General features: G+C 37.2%; 3 protein-coding genes across 5 annotated transcripts; 1 reads left to right on the top strand and 2 right to left on the bottom strand.

Annotated features, from left to right (window-relative positions):
* The first annotated feature begins 2,941 nt into the window (after positions 1 to 2,941).
* On the top strand, positions 2,942 to 7,759 carry LOC140886648 (uncharacterized GPI-anchored protein At1g61900). 2 transcript variants are annotated; one of them, XM_073293351.1, is made up of 8 exons: positions 2,942 to 3,400; positions 4,581 to 4,760; positions 4,845 to 5,450; positions 5,638 to 5,883; positions 6,009 to 6,020; positions 6,412 to 6,555; positions 6,679 to 6,726; positions 7,350 to 7,759. In XM_073293351.1, the coding sequence occupies exons 1-8, from the start codon at positions 3,337 to 3,339 to the stop codon at positions 7,418 to 7,420; spliced, it is 1,371 nt and encodes a 456-aa protein (XP_073149452.1). In that variant the 5' UTR covers positions 2,942 to 3,336; the 3' UTR covers positions 7,421 to 7,759. The 2 variants fall into 2 exon arrangements, with proteins under 2 accessions (XP_073149452.1, XP_073149461.1); XM_073293360.1 differs by lacking the exons at positions 6,009 to 6,020; positions 6,679 to 6,726; positions 7,350 to 7,759 and having other exon boundaries at positions 5,638 to 5,895; positions 6,412 to 6,537.
* A 1,066-nt stretch (positions 7,760 to 8,825) lies between these two features.
* On the bottom strand, positions 8,826 to 16,338 carry LOC140878936 (heat shock 70 kDa protein 16). Of its 2 annotated transcripts, XM_073282564.1 has the most exons (10): positions 16,147 to 16,338; positions 14,636 to 15,811; positions 13,633 to 13,845; positions 12,672 to 12,767; positions 12,470 to 12,580; positions 11,199 to 11,393; positions 10,373 to 10,519; positions 10,160 to 10,288; positions 9,928 to 10,058; positions 8,826 to 9,381 (listed from the first exon to the last, which is right to left on the bottom strand). In XM_073282564.1, the coding sequence occupies exons 2-10, from the start codon at positions 15,803 to 15,805 to the stop codon at positions 9,279 to 9,281; spliced, it is 2,295 nt and encodes a 764-aa protein (XP_073138665.1). In that variant the 5' UTR covers positions 15,806 to 15,811; positions 16,147 to 16,338; the 3' UTR covers positions 8,826 to 9,278. The 2 variants fall into 2 exon arrangements, with proteins under 2 accessions (XP_073138665.1, XP_073138669.1); XM_073282568.1 differs by lacking the exon at positions 16,147 to 16,338 and having other exon boundaries at positions 14,636 to 16,140.
* Positions 16,339 to 18,376: 2,038 nt separating this feature from the next.
* LOC140870406 (uncharacterized) lies at positions 18,377 to 18,715 on the bottom strand. The gene has a single exon (XM_073273004.1). The coding sequence runs from the start codon at positions 18,713 to 18,715 to the stop codon at positions 18,377 to 18,379; it is 339 nt and encodes a 112-aa protein (XP_073129105.1).
* Between the last annotated feature and the right edge of the window lie 5,681 nt (positions 18,716 to 24,396).

The following is a 24,396-nucleotide window of genomic DNA, read 5'->3' as shown; positions in this document are numbered from 1 at the left end:
TTGATTTTTAGGTTTAATTTGAGTAGATATTGGTTTAAATAAATAATAATAATCAACATAAAGATAATATATCAACAAAACTTTATTTAAAACTCCTAATAATAGTAATAATCTGATACTAAAACTCAAATCTCGAAATTAAGACTTAAGGGATTTTTAAAAATTAATAAAAGTCAATAAAATGACTTATTTTGGCTAAAAATCAACCCTTAAATAAGTATATAATTAAATACTAAAATTTTCTTAACAAAAATATCTTAAAATAATATTTTAAGGCTCAAAAAACTCATAAAATATTTTTGGCTAAGAAAATTTTGGTATCTCGTCCGTCCACGATCCCGTCTACGCGATCAAAACAAATAATTCTTTAAAAATCTAAAAATTCTAAAATAGCGGGTTAAATGCTAAAATAAATTAAATCATGCATATAATTCACATAATAACACATAAATGTCATTTAACCCAAATATAAATTTTAAATAATTATTTTCCTTAATTATGCATGCAAATTTACGTATTAAAATTTTCGGGTGTTACAGTTTACACGTTTTCATAACCGGACCGGTGATCGAACCGGTCTACCTTAAAAAAACGGTTTAACCGGTCCGACCGTTTTAACTGGACGGTCGGACCGAAAAACAGTTTATATAATATAATATAATTAATAATATCTTTTAAATTTTAAAAACCTAAAAGATGTATATAAATAGACAAAAATATATTTATCATAGTTTAAAAAATAAATAACTATATAATTATATTCAAAATAATAATTATAGTTATATATATATTTTTAAAAATAAATAAATTAATAACAAAAACTCTAATAATACTAAAATAATATTTTTAACGAAGTACAAATTCCAAATAATCATGTATATATATAATAAAATATTAAATTAAGATTTTAAAATTTTTTAAAAAACTAATTTTAAAAAAAATTAAAAAATTCTGAAAACCGGTTCGACCGGTTTTCTGGCCGGTTCTTGGGACCGGTTCTCGGCCTGTTCTTTGCCGGTTCGACCGGTTTTGACCGGTTCTTGACCGGTTGAACCGTTAAAACAGTTTTTGGGAGTATTTCGGACCGGACCAGTGACCGGTTCCCGGTCGAACCGGCCGGTCCGATTCGGTTTTGAAAACAATGGTTTACAGGTTGGGCAGAGGTCTATAGTGGCAAGCTTTTATGTTGGCCTTTGTGTTGGGGTATGAATTCTGACCCGACCATTTAAATCTGATATATACCTGTATCTACTTGTACCCAAAACTAACAGGTTCGGCCTATTGTCGTCCTTATTTTTGTGTATAGTTTATTTATAATTGAAGGAAGTGTTCTTTTCGTCACAGCTCCTATCATTTAAAAAATAAAATGGGTTTCAGAAAGAATTTACAGGCATCGAAATAAAGCAAACCAGTTTTATTTGTTCGAATCACAATATTGAAGAGATTGAAAGCTGATAGAAATTTTTAATAAAAACTTTTTTTTTGATAGCCTTATTTACGATATTGGTCGCCGGAAGTTGTCCTTCTCACGTACTTGGTTGATTTTCCATAACAAATTACGAGAAATCTTACACGATATGTTTTTTTTAAGATCGTGTTTGCAAACTTTAAAAATAAAAATAAATGATTATGAATTTTTTAAAATAAAATTGTTAAGAAAAAATTAACAATATATTCTAATCACGTTCCAAAATGTGACCAATGACAACAAATTAACAAGTGTTAATTTGCTCGAGCTAATATGATATAATATATGATGGCAGATGGCTAACATTTTTGTAGGCAACAATAAAGTCAATAAAAAAATTTTTATAAGATCGTCTCACGAAATAAATTTATAAAATTTACTATCAAATTTGACTCATAAAAAAATATTATTTTGCTTCAATGTGAACTAAATCAACTTATATTATGAATATAAATATATGAAAACGTCACTTTAAAGTCAAATAGCGTAAACTTATTCATTATTTGACCACCTTGGAGATAATAGGAATTTACAATTATATAGCACATGCAATGGTTTACACGCTAAGAAAAGGGAGTAACACTCCTGTGAAACGGTCTCATTCATGAGACGGGTCAACCTATCCATATTTATAATAATAAATAATATTTTTGACATAAAATGTAATACTTTTTAATGAATAACCCATATAAAAGATCCGTCACACGAATACGACCCGTGCAACGGTTGCATACAAGTGTTTGCCAAGAAAAGGACATGTATACATGGACGCAAATTCGGGGTGCCCATATGCCGATTAAAATATACATTTCTAGGACACAATAAATTTTTATGCAAAATTAATTAATGGTAATTATGGTACATAAGTTATTTATTAATACAACTCAATGCAATATTTTGTTCTATTCTTATATATGTATATGGGCCATCATGAAGAGTGCACGGCGATGCCCACTAGCCACTATTTATATATCAGCCTAGAAATAAGATAGTTGAATTCATTAATGCAGTGAAGCCTGAAAAATTGCTGTTATTTAAATTATTTCTAAGATGTCAGACAATTATTACCACTTTACTCCAAAGGGAATTCAAATACTACAAATTATTAATGCCCAAAATTCCCCATCTAATTTCCCACATTGAATTTGAAGCTCATTTAAGACCTAAATAATTTGCCTGTAATTTTTTAAACTTTAACAATTTATACATTTCATAATTATTTTAATATAGAAATTATATATATATATATATGTGTGTGCGCGCGCGCACACGCACACATAATAATTCTGCAACCAACAAATAATGAATTTTTCATACTTCACCTGTTTTTCTAATAATTTTCTTAATTGTAGGAATTTGCGAAAATAAGCCTGGAACTCAAACATCACGTGCCATGCATGTGAGTCTTGAAGGTATACAATACAATACAATACAATACAATACAAACAAATTGTGAGGAAAAAGGTTGTCCATGGACTTTAATGCGAGCCTCGGTTCTTAGGTGGATCGATTCGTACTGCTGAGTGTTATCTGAGTTTCCACACCAAGAATCAAGAATTTCCTCTATATTTTCTTGAAAAAGTGGGCCCTTTCACACAAAATATGTACAGCTTGCGTTGATTACTGCTTCTGTCCCCACTCACTTGAGCAGCTCATTCATGGCTGCCCCAACCCCCCTTCCGCTCTACCCAGATGCCTATCTTTACTCTCTCATTTTCAAACCCAGAATTTTTTTCTCTGTTTTTCTGTGCTTCCCTGAGCTGAAATTCTATTCTCGTTTTTAGAAAAACTCCCAACTTTTTGCACGTTTATCTTGTATTTGTTTGCCATTTTGTTTGCTGTCAGCAGGCGCAGCACAGCAAATAGAAATGAGAGGAGGGGTAGCTCGAAGTGTCAATCTCTATCCTTTAGTTGTGCTTTTGATTCTTCCTTGTGAGTAATTATAGCTTGCATTTAAGTGTTTTGCTTCAATTTCGCGTGATCTGTTGGTTGTTTCACTTTTTGGAAATGCTTCGCTTTTTCAAGAAACCAAATGGGTGAAATTGACTTTGTGATCTCTGTTGGTTTGAGGAAATTGGGCTTTTAAAGATTAGATTTACAGAAAAATACTCTCCGAGTTCGTCTCTACCAGCAGTTGCTTTTGCTTTGATGTCTGCATTTTGCTGCATTGGCTAAATAATGATCTTTAATGTAGTTGTTTTACTGGGTTGCTTCAAGAAGCAACCGATATTCTATCTGTCCTGTGGTTTCTCCGGTGGGTATCTACTGTAGGTTGATTTGACCTGAATCTTTAACCCAGTCAACTTCTAGGGTTTTAAGCTGGGTATTTGGTAATTTAAGCTTTATTTTTTCTCGTATTCTATATGTTTTTCGAAATAAAATTACCGGACCTGTTTCCCGCTGGTGCATCTGGTTGACGCCTCTTATACTAGTTGCTGCTTGAATTTCATCCTGATTTTCCTTTTCCTCGCTCATGCATCCTTTTAGCTTGAGTCATCTCGCCTGTATAACTTGGTGATGTTTTCACCGTTAACTTTTTTAACTTGTAGCATTTCATTTGTTTAAATAATAGAGAAGGGGCAGAACAGTGTCCGCAGCAGCCTGCAAGTTGGGCTGACTTCAATAGAATGAGTGTCTCTTCAATTTCTCTGGAGAACTTCTTGGCACCTGTATAAAATACTTTTGCTTGGATCTTTGCAAATGTAGTCAACTAGTGGCAATATAATCCAACTAATAAGCTCAACCAGTAAACTTATAACTGGTCATTGTTCTGGAATTATTGGGCTACTAGCACTAGAACATGCTTTACTTGTTCCAGGAGAGAAAATTTCAAGCAAGCACATGGACACTGTATGGAAATAAATTCAAAAATCATGAATATCAAGCTGCTAGTCATGATTTTCTTTGAAATAGTGTATGATAATGTCACTTGTTCTGTTAATTTGGCCACAAGTGAAATATCGAGTTATCTATTCATTTTATTTCTTACAATCAGTGTGTTCCCAGTGATGTATCTAATCTAAATTTTCTTTCAAACCCCAGAAAAATATCATAACCTTTTACTGTCTTTTAGCTCTTAACTTTCATTATTTATAAACATCGTATCATACAGGGATAGGAACATCTTACGGTTCCATGTCGGAATATCCCAAAAGTTTTGTGATAAAGGAAAGACAAGCTGATGTATTTTTGCCAGATACTTCTCCTACTGCCTCTCCTCAGCCCTTTCTTCCGCTTCTTGCACCTTCTCCCTTGGCACCATTCACAAATAGTACTATCCCCAAATTATCAGGTTTGCTTCCGTGTTAGAAAATTGAAAATCATTTTAAGTTATGTTAATTAAAATTTGAAATTATTACACTCGCCTTCTGTGTAGGGTTATGTACTCTGAACTTTACTGCCCTCTCAAGCATGATGCGATTGACGTCAACGGATTGCATGGCTGCATTTGCCCCATTGTTGGCCAACGTAGTGTGCTGCCCTCAATTAGAAGCCACTCTGGTCATTCTCATTGGTCAATCTAGTAATGTAACCAACAGACTTGCTTTAAATGGAACACTGGCCTCCCATTGCCTTTCAGATTATGAGCAAATTTTGGTGGCTCAGGGTGCCAATGTCGGTTTATCTAAGATATGCTCTATTCACTCATCAAATCTTACAGAAGGCTCTTGCCCGGTTAGCGATGTTTCCGAGTTTGAGAGCACGGTGGATTCATCTAACCTTCTTGCTTCATGTGGGAGGATTGATATTGTGAATGAATGCTGTGAGCAAGTTTGCCAGAATGCTATTTTGGATGCCGCCAGAAAGCTTGCTCAAAAAGCTTATACTATGTTGAGCTTGGATGGATCTCATGTACTTTCTGACCATACAACAAGGGTCAATGACTGCAAAGGTATTGTACTAAGGTGGCTTGCGAGTAAACTCGATCCTTTACATGCAAAAGATGTTCTTCGAGGACTATCAAACTGCAGGATTAATAAAGGTGAGATGTGGATTTAAATGTTATCACGTATTCTACCTTATTACTCCAGCATTTATTAACTTATATACTTTTTTCCATCAGGATTGTGAATTTGGATTTTTTTCCCTATGTTTTTCGATGATCCCACCTTTCTTCTCTTTGATTGACATTTTAAATTTTTTTACTCCCTATATGTATTGCTCTTCAGTTTGTCCTCTGAATTTCCCAAACATGAGCTATGTTATCGAAGGCTGCAGTGCTGTAACAAGTAACCAGACAGCATGTTGCAATGCTGTCGAGAGCTATGTGTCCCGCCTGCAAAGGCAGAGTTTTGTCACAAACTTGCAAGCTTTGAATTGTGCGGCTTCCCTTGGAGTAAAATTACGAAAAGCAAACATCACAAACGATGTTTATAACCAGTGTCATATCAGCCTCAAGGATTTCTCCCTCCAAGGTTAACTTTTTTGTTTTGTAATTACGTGTTATTTATTATAAAAGCAAGTTCTGCTGTTGCTAATGGCGAAAAGTTTCTCCTTTTTCCATGCTGATCTCTTTGGAATCATCATTTGTTTGCACCAGTTGGTACACAGGGTAATTTCTTCTTTACTGCTTTCACCTCTTGTTCTGATCCATGTGAAGTGAATACTTTTATTTTTTTATTTATAATTTTTATGTAAACCATTCACCTTTTATCACCTGTCATCTATTTACTTATCATTATTTATCAATCTTATTTTCCTGTTGGTTTTAGAAAATTGAGATGTTATGATCATCGACTACTGGTGCCAATAATTTGAGCATCTTATCCTTTGAATAGATAAAATTTTTAGATTTCAATACCATACAAATTCAATTGTGTAATATCTTGTACTTTGTTGTGTGGAAACTGTTTTTGACAAGTCATCCAGTCACTCTTAACTCTTAAGTTACCTTTGTGTCCTCTATGTCTCATTTGATTTTTTTTCGCCTGATTTGAAAATAGAGTCTGGATGCCTTTTACCGAGCTTGCCATCAGATGTGATTTTAGACATATCTGCCGGGGTCAGCTTCCTATGTGACTTGAACGACAACATTCCAGCTCCTTGGCCATCTACATCCCAGTTACCAGCTTCATCATGCAATAAAAGTATGTCATCTATATAATTTTATTATAACAAATTTTTCATAAGTTGTAGATTTTTTCACACCAAAAATATCATTCCTCTTTTAAAATCGCTCTCACAAATATCACAACTGTTTCTAAATACAGCCATCAAAATTCCGGCACTGCCTGCTGCAGCATCATCTGGGCAAAGCCGTAAGTTCTCGTTGCATCAATATGTGTGTGGTTGTAACTTTCATTAGTAATGCTTGGTATTGAAGGTCCGCTTTTCAAGTTTGATAAATCTTGATAAATGGCAAAAAAGATCTTAGTGATCTATTGATTTTATTCAGATAGCCGACACTTCTTAAAGTCTCGATGTCAGTTGTTTATCACAATCCAATCGCTATTCCTCTTCTCTGAAGAAAAAAAAGATCTTTATGCCTAGAATTTAGTCAGGGATTGTTCCAGGAATTCCAGGGAGGGGGATGAGACTGGAAAAGGGAGAGGTGGGGAGCGTCAATAGATTTTTTGGGAGCGAGTCTTTTGTTTCAGAAATATTACATATACCATTTCAAATTTTTTTTCTTTGTGATCCCCTCTCCCCCAAGCTCCCTACTAAATAAACTTTTGTATCCCAGCAACACGGATACCTGGCAGTAGAACTAAAAGATCCCTGAAATTTCTCCAGTATTGTCTTGCATCCTTCTTCTTTGACGAGCTAAATATTAGATGAAATTCTATCTAAAGAATGAATAATGCCGGTTCTTCTCTTCATGTTCTGTAGCCGTTCTTTCTCGTGTGTATGCTTTTTGACTAGGAAACGTCATGTATTTCAGGTCTTCGCTGCACAGACATGAATTCATTACTGCTTTTAATGGTTTCTTCTGCTGTTTCGATTCTTGTGTAAAACTTGGTGAAACCATCACTGCAATTTGGTTTGATAAAGGAAGCTAGGCATTTGTTCAGCATTAGTTCTTGAGGTTAAGAATATTGTGTAAAGATCGAACGGAGGATGCATTGGGAGAGCCAGGAGTCGAAAAGAGGATTCCACCTGTTCCCCAGTAGAAAATTGACTTGAAGGTGATGTGTTATTTAGTATAACTTCTATATAAATATATATAATCTTAGTTTACCCCATTCTTGTGTGATTGTGAAATAAGAAATTTTGTAAAGGTGATAAAATTCATGTAAAATTCCTACTTGATCATTCTTGTAAATTTGGGGTGTGAAAAGGGAGTGTTGTTTCCGGCCTTAGAATAATTTACCAAGTTATTTGATCTTATATTATAATAAATAAAATATCCCATAAACAGAATGCCCCACCAAAATGTTTGCTCATGCTTGAATCGGAATATTAACATCGCCAAAAGCTATTGTTTGCACGAGTTTTTTTTTCTCTACCTGAAATATTTTTGTGTAAATGGTTTTTGTTTTCTGTAATTTTCTTATTTTTACTTCTAGTTTTTAACAAAATTTTTAATTCAGCCAAACGAAAGCGTTATTTGGTCGATTGAGATTAATATAAACTAGCATCACTGTTATAGATATGTAATATGTTTATGTATCACTACTGAAAAATTGTTTAGTAAATAATTCTCTAACTGCAAAGTAATCTATCTTCATATAAGTAAAATATCATAAAAATCCATTTTTAAAACATTGTGGTTAAGTTAACTATAATACTTAATCAATTTCCAAAATTTTAAAGTTTATTAAAATACTTCGTAATTTTTATTACTAAAATAAAATAACTACTCCTTAAATATAAAAAAAATCATTTATATAAATTTTAATTTTAATTTTAATATTAATATAATATGTTAATAAATTACACAACAATTTTTTAATGCAAAAAAATTAATATTTATTCGCACACACGTACTAAAAGGTGATAGTTGAAAAAAATGGTGCATCCTGATTTATTTAAAGATCATATGTATCCTCATATAATATATTATTCAAATTCATTTGAAGGCTACAATACTAGAATATTAGTCGGCAAAAACAGATGCCCTAGTTCTTTTTTTATTATAATTATTTTTTTTTCCGCCTGAACTCTAGTCTTCCCCTATTAGGAAAGTGTTTGATCAACTAACCAACCTAGGAAGGATTGAATAGTTATTTGTATTCGGATGAAATAGAAATACTTTGGACTTGGCTGCTGAAACTTGTCTGTCCTCTTGCAAATATATAAAATTTAAATCTGGAGGTGAAGCTATCGACATCTACCTCCAACACAAATGCATGCTAGACGAGAAACTAACTGTTTGTGAATAATACTTTGCACAAATCATATCACATAACAAAAATCACCTGAAAAAAAATTCAACTCTTTGATCATTGATGTCAATGGAAACTTGTTTACAGAATATATGTGCACAATTAAGCATTCGAGATAACATGGCATTGATACAAAAAAAAAAGCACTCAAGGAGCCTCGGGAGTTTCTCGTACCTGTTTCTTTCGTATAAGTTCAATCTGTCGACCAGCAAAGTGTTTTTTCAACGAGTTTCTTCAAAATTTCAACCCTTGAGTGAATAAAAAACGAAGAAGTTGGAGGATAGAGACCCTACATAAGGAACCAAATAGCCCATAAGGAGGGGCAGCCGAGGAGAAATTGCTATAACATCACCTCGAGATATCTGTGTAATTTAAGCTATGAAAGAAGGGAGGGACTATAGACACAAGTTGACATCCATCGAGTTATAGGGTTATCAATTTTCTTCTTGTACTCGTGATCAATCACTGTCGTTCTCAAATGCACATTAATCAACATCCATATCATCCCTCTGTCCTCTTGTCTCTGATTCTTTGGCATCCTCTGGGCTTGAGAATGAACGGCTGCGTAGTATCAATTGGTTGCACATCCTAAAAAACATTTTCGAAAAATGAAAAAAATACACGGGAAAAAAATTACGGAAAGCATTTTTAGAGACAGTGGCCTCCTATGTGCAGCATCAATTTGGAAAAGAGCTAAACAGCTTTTGTCAATGCAAACTTGATTCGAGAAGCAGGATCGTTGTTAATGCATCATTAGCTATGAGCCTATGAGTCTTGGTATTATTAGATGCGGATTGTTGAGATGCACCGGTGCTAAATCCCCATGATACATATACTCAAAACCACACCCCTACAACAGTATAGCTGGCTTATTTTTAGCATAGTTGCATGCAGGATCATACAATGAATCGATCAAATATCAAGTTACTTTGTAACCACAATAGGCACGATATTTCCTGAATTTAATGAATTTCTGGAGGGTAGGTATGGTGCTATATTAGAAAGGAAACAATTATGGAAGGAAATTTTCAGGTGGGAAAATAACTAAAAATCGAAGTCAACCTAACATGCAGCCTTTCATGCTTTAAATTGATTATGATACATGAATTTCAATGCCTAAACAGATTTCCTTACTCAGTAAGCGCCTCGGTTTTCTCTGTTATGTCACTAGACCAAATTATTGGATCAGCATTCTTGGGTAACAAATTTTGCTGTTGGATATTTTCTCGAAGCCACTGATCCGCTTTACGGCATTCTGCCAATACCTTTTAAATAAAAGACAACCAATCAATCACGTTCTCTTGAGAGTCATCCAAAAAGCATAGTTTAGCATTAAAAAAAACTCAATCATCAGCATGAACCGTACAGCTTCTCTTTCACCAGGTGGAAGTGATTCTACAGCATCCCGACACTCCAATATGCAATTGAATAGCCCTCGGGCTGCCAGTACCCTTGCTTCTTCATCAGTAAATCGATGTTCAATTGGATTAACGATCTAATTAACACATTAAAAAGCAAATCAATTATTGACTGTTAGAAGTAAAGTTTTCAAGAATTAAAGCAGATAAAATAAATTAACCTTTTTCAAATCCTCTAATTTTCTAGTATAAACAAATTCAGACTCATCATCTCCTCCATCATAAAGCCATTCCTCTGTTTGCTGCAAGTTACTGGAGATCTCTTCCTTTTCAGAATCAGTGGCAAAACTCCGATATTTATTCAAAAGCTGTTTAGATGCTTATGAGTCCCACAACGAATAATTCAACAGAGAATAAGATGTGCAACACTTTTTGCAATCAAGTGAAACAACATGGGCATGGTTCTGTGACAATGTGGTAGAGCTTCACAAATCATAACTATTACAGTCATCATGGTTTTGTGACAAGATGTGGAAGAGCTTCACAGATCTTGACTGTTACAGTAAGTCTATCATTTTCAAACAACTTGGAAAATATACCGCAAGCATCTGACTTACAAAACCGGCATATCAGATATTGGCTGAAATTTCCATGAAAAAAGATTGCCATACTTGTGCAGAACCATACTAATTCATAAATCAATCCTAATAAATAAAATAACAGTCTAAAATAATTACACAGGAAAATGGGGAAGAAATTTTCTCAGTATGTTCAGATACATCGTTTTTGCATGGAAACAACAGCTGAGTTCATAGTTCCAGCCTAGACATTTCATTCTCAGTCATCTTTTCTTCTTTTGTGTTTTTCTTTTAGGTTAAGTTTCGAATCAACGATCTTGCACTAACAATGTCAAATGGCTAAATCTGTTGAATTTAAACTCTGTACTGACCAATTTGCCGATGACCTTTTCTCAAGCAACTTCACCCATCAAGCAGGCATGTAATAAAAGCAGAGAATGCAACAATATCTTAGAGCACAAGGAGATACCTTATTTCGCGTTTCATAAACATAAGACTCCAGTGTGTTTTTCTTATCTTTCGTACGCTCCATGTCAATGTCTTGTTGGGTTAACTGAGACTCTTTTTCTTGAGCTTGCGAGAGTTCCCCCAACATCAATTCACCATGGACATTCTCATCAATTAATAAATCATGTCTATTAGTAACCGTTTGTCTTTCATGATCCTGCAATGCGTTGGAACACTTGTATAGCTTTGGAGTATTAAATTGCAAAAACTGTAAAGACCAGCATGCTTAAACTAAGGCTGCCAAGATTATTTTCTTACTCATATAAACAGCATTTTTTTAACTAGAAAGCAGCACAAGAGAACCGATTGAACAACTTCGCACCAGAAATATCACACAATATAGTTGTATCTTATCAGATATTAACTTGCTTCAAATGGTTAATTAACCAATGCATCTAAAGATAGTTCACCAATGCTTGCCAGCTTACAAAAAATTATGTATCATGGGTTTGAACCAGATTTGGAGCCCAATATCAATGATTATGCGCAATCGACCATACCTCCAGAAGAAACAGTTTTATCTCAATGCAAACGCATAAATTTAAATTTGAGTCACTGACAGTGAAAAAAGTATCAATAGTGATTATGATGAAGATTGATGTTAAGTTTGAATCTGTTTAAATTCAAACACAAATTAAGCAGCCATGAAATATTCCATCAAAACAAGCTCAATTACAGAAATAGGAATGAGAAACCCCCAAAAGAAATAGGACCGTCAAGGACATTCGACTTCAAAAAGTTCAAGGTAATGTAAAAAAGCTTTTCTAACTAAATTACTATGGCCAATTTGAGCATAGTTAATGATGTCCAATCAAGTAGCAAGAATTAAGGTTAGTCATACTATTTAGGTAAAATTAAAAAGCTCCAAACAGTAAACAAGCAGAATAAATGCACATATAACCATAAAAACAGCAATGTCAGAGGAAAAGCAGCATAGGCAAGACCAAGTCATGAAACAGCTGGGGCAACCCTAACAGTACAGGAACGAAGCACAGTTTTTACAAGGTTTACAAAAAGAGATGGACCCAAGTCAGGGTTGGACATAGTTGTCGTACACATGCAGGGGAGGGGTGGCAGGGTGGGGTGGGGTGGGGTGTGAGCCTGCGAGGCAGGAAAAATATTGTTATGTTGCTTTTTATTTGCAACGTGCGTTGGGAATTGAAAACGTTCTCAATTCAGTGAAAGAATGATACATCAAGTATTTCCACAATAATTTTGCCTGACTTGACTTACTGATAGGTCATCTGCTTTGCCAGAATTGTCTTGATTGCTTGGCTCCCCATTTTTTGAAACTAAAGGACGACTGTTATACACCTTAGAATCATCCGAGCGATGCTTGATCAGCTGCAGAAGCGACAAAGTTTCCAATAAATTTGGTATTGCATCTTCTAAAGTTCTAGCTTCATACACACTGGAATAACATGCTACCACTTACAGAAGCAGAATCTATGGTAAAAATTCCATGTAGGTTTAGTTGAACTTCAATTTTGATCTTTGCTTTCTCTGAGTGAGAAACTCCGACAGGTCCAATCTGAAATAGAGCCGTGATAAGATGGAGACAGTATTACAAAAAGGGAATCTAAAATTATTTTGCAAATTCTTCGGCTAATATGGAATTCAATGACCAGCCAACATTTCAAATACTTTTTCAAGTCTTTCTTTGCCTGGCACATACAGCATTTAGGATGCTTCAAATCACTTAGTACAAGTGGCATGATTCTCCAGGCACATAATATGCACAACGTAGCTACAATTACTTGCATATCACCGCTTAATCTTTCATTTATCAGCGGTACAGGTCAACCATTCAAAGTCCAAAATACTGTGTGCAAGAACAAGTTATCACTGCTGCAATCTACAAATACACCTTTTCAGATTAGTATAATTGTGTGTGGGAATAATTCAAACTTATAGAAGTTTTTACATATGCGACGCGTGCGTGTACATTGTTTATCTTTTAACATAAACCTATGGCATAAGCGGTAGGAAAAATCATCGAACGGTTCAACTGTAGAGAATAAAAGTTAGTATTCCCACTTTCAAGGGAAATTAACATTCTAGGAGCATAAGAGACGGTGATTAACAAGCATTAGGAATAGTTAATTCAGATATAGTCATGAAGTACATAATATTCTTCAGTCAAATACATAATTTGATTAATTCTAGATGCTATACGTAATTTGATTAATTCTAGATGCTTCTTTAAGGAGAATATTACTGCTTGAACCATAATTCACTAATTCAGTGCTCTAGAACTTTCCTATGATCAAGCTATCAAGTCAATAATAGACCCTTCTCTCTTACTTGCAGTTCAAAGGCTCTAAATTGATGGAGGTAGCTTAAGAACCTTCAAAGTGCTTAATTTCAAGAAGGTGGGTACGCCAGGAGGCATATACCTTAAAACAACTGATTCTGGAGGGTACGCCAGGAGGTAGCTCCTCCTCATTTGAATAGTAGGCTTCCATGTGAATGTAATCACTTGTGTGCAAAGCAAGAATCTTTGTACTGGGAAAAGGATATCTCCTGGGAAATACCGTTTTGGATGCAAGTTTGAATGTCGGCCTTTCATATAATGCTAATCCAATTGAGAATGGGAAGCAATCTTGCACCTGAAAATGTAACGAACCAATGTTTATTGTGCAATCAATGCGCACAAAAAATAGTAAAGAACGATGCTACACATGTTCTGCTCTCTCATCTGAATTCTGAATTAAAGGGCCTCAAAGCGAACCACTATCTGGATGAAGGCCTACATACCACTCTATAAAGTAAAGGTCTTTTTCTGCTCTTAATAGATCAAAAAATTCATTGCAAGGCAGCAAGTGATAATAAGTCCTCCAAAGACATGAATGGAAGCTAGTTTAATGTGCTAGTACTAAAAGTTGAGTCTGTAATCTTAGTAATTACCCATGTGTACAAGAAAAAACTAAATCCATAGATTCTCCACAGTAACAAAACATGCCACATTTTTCTAAAGAGATTTTTTTAAGCAGGCACGGAGGGAAAATGGAAAATGTATCGGCATACTCATGTCACAGTTGTCGACATACTTTTGGATCTGTGGTTGTCTTGTCTGGAGGGCTTTTATCCAAAATTATCAAATGCTTTTTGAATCTTACCATCTTAGACAACGAATAACAGTACTGCAAGTTATGGTATACCCAAAGACAGGTGATCAAGTACAAAAGAATCAAAAGTATACAATGTAGATTAATTTATAATCGGAAGATGATAGAAGGTTAAAACGACAAGAGCTATTAATTACGAGTCTCAATTTCTTGGCATTTAGAAGTACAAATTTATTTTCTCAAAACATGAGACATTCATTAAAACATGCTCAAAATAACTACAAAACAGGAATGTATAAATGAAAATGATTCAATTTAGTGGGAAATATACCTCATACTCTCTCACACGGAATGTGGGGCAGAGCATCGCACATTGAATGGCACAGCCAAGAGCTACACATTCGCTAGCATTTATTGTTCGACGAGGCTCCTTCATGAAAAGTGAATTTAATATTTTTGCAATGGCAGGTATTCGAGAACCTGATCCAACAAGTTCAACAGTATGAACCATTTCCACAGACAGACCAGAATCATGCAAAGCCCTATGGCAGGTGTTCTTAATCCTTTCCAGTAAATAAGATGATAGATTCTCAAAATCGTCTCTATTAATGTATCCCTTTACATCTTTCTCTTCCATCAAGCACTCGATATTCAGTGGTGCCTCGGGGTTAGCACTTAACACTTTCTTTAGTTTCTCACATGCTGCTCTCAGCCTTATAGAAGCTCGGGCACTAGCATACACATTGATATTATCCTGTTCCTGGAACTGAGAAGCAAAATATCTAAACAGAACCTCATCAAAGTCTCTTCCTCCTAAGTTATCGTCACAAGCATGTGATAACACCTTCATAAACCTGGGAAGAAATGATACCACCGCAACTTGTGTATCGCTATGACCAACATCCACGAAAACAACATTTGTTGGACTATTGCTCTGCAAGTCGGTCTTGTATATACCATAGCCCAGAGCAGTAGCAGTACAGTCATGCATCAACCTTAACGAAGTCAACCCGGCAATTTCTGCAGCCTGCAAATATGCACGCCTCTGCAAATCTGTGAAGTAACTAGGTATACCAATCACACAATCAGTAACTTGTGTCTCAAGATTCTTCTCTGTAACCTGCTTTAAATGAGCAAGGAACATTGCTAATATCTGAATTGGTGTAAAACTTTGTTTTTCATTCAAGTATTGCAAGTGAATCAAAATTCCACCATCGGGGCCCTCAGAAGCCTCAAAAGGAAACAATTTTAGGTCATCTTGCACGATGGATTCACTAAATCTCCGTCCAATCAATCTCTTGATTTGATAAATTGTTGATTTTGGGTGCATGGTTGCGGAGGCAGCTCCAGCAGAGCCCAGAAACCTCTGCTTTTCACCGAATGAAACCACTGTCGGAGTTTCCCGTTTTGACTCATCATTCAGCAACACATCAATCCCCCGTTGCTTAGCAGCTGCTATCACACTGTTCTCGTTTCCAATGTCGAACCCCACCACACTCATCTCAAACTGAAAGCCCAATCACAAAAACCACAAATTTTCAGGTAAACACGCAAAAATTCACTCCCAACACAACGAGTTCTCAACCCCATCTCCGCAAACAAATCAAGCATCTCCAATCGAAAACACAATATTACATATGCGAGATCGTCAATATATGGTGAACTCAAAATTTTTCAGAAAATAGAATCGCACATAAAAATCGAATAGACCAAAAAATTGACTTTACAGAATATATCATACAGCATGTCAAAACATTGCATAATCCACGCTCAATTTTACAGAAACGAGATGCATAACTCCACCCCACTGAGTACATGAGAATCAAAGAAACTGAAACATACCTCTACAATGCGAAAAGTTGACCAAGATGGCGGGAACCCTAATAAAGATGAAAAGTAATATTAGATATGGGAGGGGATGAACGAGAAAAATCTCCGAAATTCCTCAAAATTCAGTGCGGACAAATTTCCAAGACCATTTCCACAAAAGGCCATGACAGTGGACGTTTTCGTTGATCAAAGTCTACCCTTTATTAAATTATTATTACATTATAAGTTAGAATTCTCCATCATCAATTTGATTTTTTTTGGATTTCATCATCAATGTGAATTACTCCATCAGAAAAAATTATTTTTAAGAACATAAAAAGATTAACTTAATTTAATTATTAATTTTTTGATTGAATTTTGTTTTTATATTTTTTTTTAATAGAGCAAAGCAAAGTCACTTGATAAATGATAATGGACAACTCTGAGCCCGATAATAAGGGACCCAGAATAGTATTATAGTTCATCATGCTTGGGCTTAAGGGGCCCAGTTGTAAATGCTGTTTTTCATCGTCGGGCCCAAAGTTGTTTACGATATTTCCGTACCGGTAATATATAACAATTTAATGTTATTTGTACATGTATGTGACTATCAAGTTTGTAAAATGAAAATTCGAGTAAAGGTTTATGAAAAGTTATCTCCTAAGTTCTAACCTAATAATAACCTACTAATAATATTTTATATTTCACAAAAAAAAAAAAATTTACACTCGCGCACGACTATATCGATTAAGATGCTTGGATTACAGTATTACCTCTAGATCGCACCAATTATCTTTATTCATAGTTCGTATACAAATTAAACCATGAATTCACATATAAGAAACGAAAAATATGAATGGCTCGATATATACTTAAGGCTCCAAGATTAGTTATCGAGCAAAATTTGGCCCCATTCCCCACTCTTTGTAGCTTTGATCAAGATTTGATATTTAGACATACACACATCATAAAATCGATTTTTTATACTAGAACCTAATATAATTATTAAGATTTCAATCATTTGGGAACATATATCGATAATATCTCTGCCACATTTCTTCATGTCCAACCTGTATTCTTTCACGGTGATGTAACACATAAATTTATTTATTATTATTTTATAATAACAAAAAGTTAAAAGGGAAGATTCAGCATTAAGCCCTTTCCCTTGTTAGGATTGGTCAGCCATGAGGCCGAAATATTAGATTTGGATTTATTTTGTGTCGGATTGTCTGTGGAAATTTAAAAGTCGATGAGTAGTACGTACTCGAGAGGTCTCAAGTTCAGTACGGTCGATTTAAAGTATAATTGGAGTTAATTTGTTTTATTAATATTAATTATAAGAAGATGGACTTTAATTTATATATAGTCGTGATTCTTTTTAAATAACAATCAATATATGATTAATGTGGCTGTGCCAAATTAGACACACTTAACATACAAAACTTCAATCCAAATGTGAAACCACATATTTGGAAAAAGATATTGGCACACATCATGTTCACCATATCCTTTTATAGTTCTTTATAAAATAATTGATCATGCTGAACTAATATGCTTTTTTTTTATCATATTTTCAACTATGCTTGAATCATAAATTGATAATTTCCATATTCAAACATTTCTATCACATTTTAGGCTTGTAGGTGCTGACGATGGTTACTTATATGGATGCTGACCGAAAATGTGAAACATGTAATTTTCGACTATCTTCACATTTTCGACCACCGAGATTGAAATTTGTATCATATGATATATCGTTGGATCCGCATTTTTGAGACAATACTACCGTGAAAATTTCAAGACAATCGTAATTGTTTTGGGCACAGGCGCACGTGGATCTTCATATCCTAAGGTGCGTGGGATCAAAACTATATATATATGATTCATTTTTGCGACTATCACAAATTTATGGTCCTATAAATAATTGTTTTTAGCATCATCTTATCTTATTAAATAAGTGCAACTATTTTTTGAATAAAATAATTAAAAATAAAACATAAAATTTGTCTCTAAACTTTGTGTTTGCTATACAAAATGGGTCTATGTATCTTGGGGTGGATGAATTATATTTCACAATAGATTCAATCTTCAAGAAACGAGAAGCATAACCAAGAACAAACCTTTCAATGGGATCCAAAACAGACTATAGCTTACTCACAAGGTATGAACTGAACTGCCAAACACCCTCTTTTGTCCGACGAACAGAACAAGAACAAGAAAAAAGTTCGTAAAAGACGAGAGAATATGATGGTGTCAAAACTCATGAAAGCATTGGAGGGATCATGGAACCAACTGATGTGCCTCGTTTGCCACGCAGCAATTGCTTCCAATATCTCAAGACACAGTTAACCTGCTTGCAGAGATCATATTTAGCAGAGAAAACCGTGGAAACGAAACCCCTTTTCATCTTCTTCAGCCTCGTGCCAATCTTGATTCTCAATCGAACTATTCTAATCCCCAGCCATGAATATGATCTCCTAGTGTCTGCTTTCTGCAAAGTCTTGTAGATCAAGAACTGCGCCAGCCTGTGCTGTGTTTCTTCGGGATCTTCGTGCGTGATCCTCGAGTACGAATATGGCCGCCTCTTCGAGATAGCCATTTTTAGTTATAACTTGGAGATGGACAAGTACTGAGGAAAAATGGTGTCTTTTATATTATCCGGATTTTGTACTTGATGCAGCATTTATAGCGTTATTAGAAGGAGTAGCTGTACGTGGTGCCGGCCTAGCTTCACTTTTATATTTAATTCTAGTTTTAATTTATTTAATATTCATAATATATTATACTTTGTATTTTAAAAACAGAGTTGGAATGTGTGTTTTTTTTTTAATTCTTCTGATATGCCTTCATTAAAGTTGTAATCTTATCGAATATTATATTTGATGCAACATCCAAGTGGGGTTAGGCCACAAATTTAAATCAAACTCTAAATTAAGACAAAATTTTTTGTTGATATTGGAATTGGTGTTACTTACAGATGAACCAAGTCGGTTAATATATATGAGTCGAGTTTAATTAATAGTATAGATTTATAATATTATAATATTGTAAAGATAACTATCTCTATTAATGTGTATTTCAGTTTGGATTCCGTGTGAAGAAACAGTGCATGTGCATTACATTTGGTTGAAAATTGTGACACCCAATTGAATTTTATTGATCAGATAGTGTGCTGGCCAAGGGTGCATCATGGGGCACACCATTTATTTTCATTGTGCATTCAAATAAACACACTATGCGCCGTTGAATTTAATTTATTTCAAATCATTGTAGCTAGCTCTTCTCAACTAGAAAGGAAAAATAAAATAAAATAAAATAAAAAATTTCCACCCCAAATCCAAAATGTCCAAATTTTCTGGTAAAGTAGGGACCCAAAAAATTTGACTGGATACTGACGATAAGAAATATTGTTTTTGACCGTATGTTGAACTTGTATGACATACAATTTTCCGATATAAGATACGTTTCGAGTTTCCAATTCAATCCGTGTAAAAAAAAATCATGATATACCTCAATAAAGTGATCTACTTGGATGAACTGATGAAATTCCTCCAACAGATGAAATGATGAAATTCCTCCAACAGAAGATGAGCTGTTGCTGACCTGAAACCACGAACAAGAATGTTAAAGGGTGGCCGGAAAGTGTTCCGGCATATTCCCTCCGACGCTCAAGTCAGATGCTAGGATAGCGAAATATAGAGAGTGGTGTGTGTACACGAGTGAAAATTAGGATGCAAATAATGAAAGTGAACCTGGTATTTATAGAAAAGAGCTCCGTATTTAACGTCTATCTTCCTTATCAAGAACCCGAGAATCCCGGGATCATAATCCCGAATATCTAGGCTGAGATCTCGCCCGAATCTTATCTTAAACACTGATCCTAACATCCTTAGCTGGCTCACCAAGGTTGCCGAACAAATCTACGAAGCTAACTCCCTAATGACCTCAAGGCTGAGCTGAGCTCGGAAGTAGGGTGGGAGAGCATGGCCGAGCTCCCGAGCTGAGCTGGGAATTATGATGGGGGAGCTTGGCCGAGCTCCCGAGCTAAGCTCCCGACCTGAGCTGAGAATTATGATGGGGAAGCTTGGCCGAGCTCCCGAGCTCCCGAGCTAAGCTCCCGACCTGAGCTGGGAATTATGGTGGGGAAGCTTGGCCGAGCTCCCGACCTAAGCTCCCGACCTGAGCTGGGAATTATGGTGGGGGAGCTTGGTCGAGCTTCCGAGCTGCCGAGCCGAGTTCCCTATCTCTATCATAGCTTGCCAAATAATAGCTCTTGGAGCTTAGGGTCATCGATGAGCTGAGCGAATCTCCTCCCAGGGTATCACAAGTCCCCCCCTAAAAGTCGAACTGAGGTCAAAGACACGAAATTCGTTGTTTTGGTTCTGAGATGACCCTAAGAAATTGCCGATCTGAGGTGTCTTACCGAGCTTCTCGGTCCTTCTGACAAGATGTACTTTGTTTTGCTCTCCCAACGGTAATTTTTCGAATTCCACTTGATCTGAATCGTCCACCTGTCCCAAGATCAACGGCTTGAATTGATCCGAGCTTTCTATAAATAGGCCTCGCTGTAAATTTTTTTTTCACTTTCACTTCTATCCCTCTTGCATATTTTATCTCTCTAGCTTTTGCTCCCGTCCTCTTCTTTTCTTCCTGATTTTCGAGCTCCCCAAGTAAGTTTAAACCCCCTTAATGGATTCTTCATCCCGCCCTCATCATGAGAGCTCAGATGAGGTATTTGCTGAGGTGGATCGATACGATTCACTCGCAATTACCCTAGCAGGAGAGTCCCCGGGCAAGGATCCTGCTCCCGCCTCAACTTCCACTCTGGATGATGATTTGGGGAGTAACCCCGAGGCCCCCTCAGTGCCCTGGTTTGACCTGTACTCATCTGAGCTAGATGTCTCGGATGAGGAAAAAATTAGGGCCCTATCTCATGCTCCCGAGGGTTATGAATTTATCATTCCTGACCTCGATGACCGAGCTGACAATCCCCCTATGGGATATTATACTTTTTATGTAGATCAGCTAGAATCTGGCCTTAGGTTTCCTCTCCCCCCTCTCTTTCAACAGCTCAGTCGCTACTACGAGCTCCACTTAGGAAAATTTACCCCCAACTCCTTCCGAACCTTGTGCAGCTTTGTGGTCCTTTTTAGAACCTTAGGTTTTGAAGTAACTTGTTTTACTATATGCAATTTTTTTCTCCCCAAATGTTCTGAGGAGCGGCCCTTTTACTTCTCTTGCCGCCCTAACTGCAAATTTTTTAAGGGCTCTCCCAGTTCCAACAAAAATTGGAAAAACTCCTTCTTCTTTGTTCACCCTACTGATACCTGGGACATATGCTCAGTCTGGAGGGAAACCCTCCCTCTCCTGCCTATTCCTGCCCCGGGCTTCTGTCAGGGGGAGCTGCTTACTGGAGCCCTAAGGGCCATAGGGGAAAGGTGCTTTGATATCTCTGCCCTTCTGGCAGAGGACTTGCTCTGCCATCATGGGCTCAGCTCGGCAGATGTTTCTGTCCAAGGAAACTTAGGTATGGCCCTTCCCCCGCACGTGCTATGCTTTACTAGTGTTCTCACCATTTACTGTCCTGACCTTCCCTTTGTCTTGTGCAGAAAAAAGAGTTATGAACGCCGCCATAAAGAGAATGCTGGAGAAGAAGAAAACAGCTGCCCCGTCGGGTGGTAAGACTGAATGGAGCTCGGCCAAATCTAAAGCCCCTTTACCCCGAGCTACTGGCAAACCTGAGCCTTCTACAACCCAATCCAAAGGCTCGAAAAGGCGGGCAACATCAAAGCCCGCACCCTGATGTGGTGGAGCTGGACTCCGGGAGGTCTTCTATTCCAGAAGTGGTACCCCTCCGTCAGTTCAGGGCGGAGAAACCTCAGACTCCTATGGTCCGGTGCAGGACCAATTTCTTTAAGATGTACCATGATGCCCTGCGTATCGTGGGGGTCGGGCCTACTCCAACTGCCGGGTCAGTCCTTCGGGATATGATCTCTCAGGCTGACGCTGATTATGTAAAGAACCTTGGATGGACTGAGCTGATACAACGTTCTAACACTGCCTCGGCTGAGGTAACCTTCCCCTCGCCATTATTTTATGTTTCTCTCTTATATTTATATTTACTTACACTTTTCCTTTCTTAGGTCGTCGTCCTGAACGCCGAGCTGTCCCTCCGAGCTTCCATGACTCGAAAGCAATTTTCCAAGGATACCCAAAATTATGAAGCTCATTTTGCTGAGCTTAATCAGTTAGCGAAGGACGCAAAGCTTGGTTATGAAAAGGAGGTGGCCAATCTCCAAGCCCAAATGGAGGAAATGCGGATAGGCTCTCAGGCTGAGAGGTTGAAGCTGCAAAATGACCTCCGAGTTTATGAGGTGCAGAAGGAGGCTTTGCAGGGGGAGCTCAAAGGTTCTCAGGATCAGCTTGCTCAAGCCCTCCAAGAGTTAGAGTTGTCCCGAACCGAGCTGGCTAAGGGGGCTGAAGGCTTCAAAGAAGGCTTCCTAAAGTCGGACGAGTTCATGGATGAGGTTACTATCCAAGCCTATGACTACCTATCCAAAGGGTTTGAGGGTTGTACCCAACAGTTCAGGGCAGCAGGCTACCCTCCTGAAGGGGTCCCTATGGATTTTTTGGATTTGGATGGGTTTTCTCTCTCTCTCACCTCAGTAGAGGCAGCCAAGGAGGGTGAGGGCGAGGCCGAGCGGGGCGAGGGCGAGGGCGAGGATGAGAGTTAATTCTAGTTTATGTGGATGTAAACGCTGAACTCTTTACTTTCTTATGCAAGTTCCTTTGCTTTATTATTTACTTATCGCTATTGTATGTTAGACTGATCTCCTTTATATTCAAATGCGAGCTGAGCTGAACTGAGCTCCTTGAGGGGAGGTATGATAAACACCAAAAATAATACTAACACTCGAAGGCGAGCTGAGCCCAGCTCCCATAGGAAGGCAATATACATACTTAAAAATAGACTACCCGAAGGTGTTGAGCTGAGCTGAGCTCCATGAGGGGAGATAAGTCTATCACTTAAAAATAAACCAACGCCCAAAGGTGTCGCGTTGAGCTGAGCTCCCTAAAGAAAGGTGAGATTATCACCTAAAAATAAACTAACACCCGGAGGCATTGAACTGAGCTTAGTTCCCTAAGGGGAGCAAAGTACGTACTTAAAAATAAACCAACACCCAGAGGCGTTGAACTGAGCTGAGCTCCCTAAGGGGAGCAAAGTACTTATTTAAAAATAAACGAACACCCGGAGGCGTTGAACTGAGCTGAGCTCCCTAAGGGGAGCAAAGTACTTATTTAAAAATAAACCAACACCCGGAGGTGTCGAACTAAGCTGAGCTCCCTAAGGGGAGCAAAGTACTTATTTAAAAAAAAAAAACCAACATCCGGAGGTGTTGAACTGAGCTGAGCTCCCTAAGGGGAGCAGAGTACTTATTTAAAAATAAACCAACACCCGGAGGTGTTGAACTGAGCTGAGCTCCCTAAGGGGAGCAAAGTACTTATTTAAAAATAAACCAACACCCGGAGGTGTTGAACTGAGCTGAGCTCCCTAAGGGGAGCAAAGTACTTATTTAAAAATAAACCAACACCCGGAGGTATTGAACTGAGCTGAGCTCCCTAAGGGGAGCAAAGTACTTATTTAAAAATAAACCAACACCCGGAGGTGTTGAACTGAGCTGAGCTTCAGGAGCCGAGCTGAGCTCCCAGAGCCGAGCTGAGCTACCGTAGCCAAACTTCCGACCTGACCTGACATATGTTCTCAGATCGCCTAAATGGGCTCCCGAGCTCCCGAGCTCCAAAACCAAATTGCCTTGACTCCCAGCTCATCTAAATAAGAGCAATGTGAAGTGACCCCTCATAATTACCAAGTGCGTGTTTAATTAACCTGCTAACACCATTTGTACTTGAGTATCTAAAATGGGCTAAGGGCTGAAATCAAAGTGTTGTAACTGAGCTGAGCCCAAAAATCAGGGTCAAGGTGACGTGACTAAGGTAGGGAGCTGAACCAAAGTCGGGCCTAAGAGGCGTGACTAAGGTAGTGAGCTGAGCCAAAGTCAGGGGCCTAAGAGGCGTGACTAAGGCGATGAGCTAAACCAAAGTCAGGGTCTTAAGAGGCGTGACTAAGGTGATAAGTTGAACCAAAGTCAGGGGCCTAAGAGGCATGACTAAGGTGATGAGCTGAACCAAAGTCAGGGGCCTAAGAGGCGTGACTAAGATGAGCTGAACCAAAGTTAGGAGCTTAAGAGGCGTGACTAAGGTAGTGAGCTGAGCCAAAGT

This window comes from Henckelia pumila, chromosome 1, assembly GCF_033568475.1.
Source record: "Henckelia pumila isolate YLH828 chromosome 1, ASM3356847v2, whole genome shotgun sequence".
In the NCBI taxonomy this organism is placed as follows: Eukaryota; Viridiplantae; Streptophyta; class Magnoliopsida; order Lamiales; family Gesneriaceae; genus Henckelia; species Henckelia pumila.
The sequence above is the reverse complement of the archived record's forward strand: the minus strand, read 5'-3'. Positions and strand labels throughout refer to the sequence as shown.

Bases quoted from the DNA above. Each gene is read 5' to 3' on its own strand.
- LOC140878936 (XM_073282564.1), bottom strand. From the start codon at position 15,805: ATGAGTGTGGTGGGGTTCGACATTGGAAACGAGAACAGTGTGATAGCA. The intron at 11,394-12,469 runs GTAAGTCAAGTC...AACGCATTGCAG, and splicing joins GCAAAGCAGATGACCTATCA to GATCATGAAAGACAAACGGT. The intron at 9,382-9,927 runs GTAAGGAAATCT...AATGTTTTTTAG, and splicing joins AAAACCGAGGCGCTTACTGA to GATGTGCAACCAATTGATAC.
- LOC140886648 (XM_073293351.1), top strand. From the start codon at position 3,337: ATGAGAGGAGGGGTAGCTCGAAGTGTCAATCTCTATCCTTTAGTTGTG. The intron at 4,761-4,844 runs GTTTGCTTCCGT...CCTTCTGTGTAG, and splicing joins TACTATCCCCAAATTATCAG to GGTTATGTACTCTGAACTTT. The intron at 6,556-6,678 runs GTATGTCATCTA...TTCTAAATACAG, and splicing joins AGCTTCATCATGCAATAAAA to CCATCAAAATTCCGGCACTG.
- LOC140870406 (XM_073273004.1), bottom strand. From the start codon at position 18,715: ATGGCTATCTCGAAGAGGCGGCCATATTCGTACTCGAGGATCACGCAC.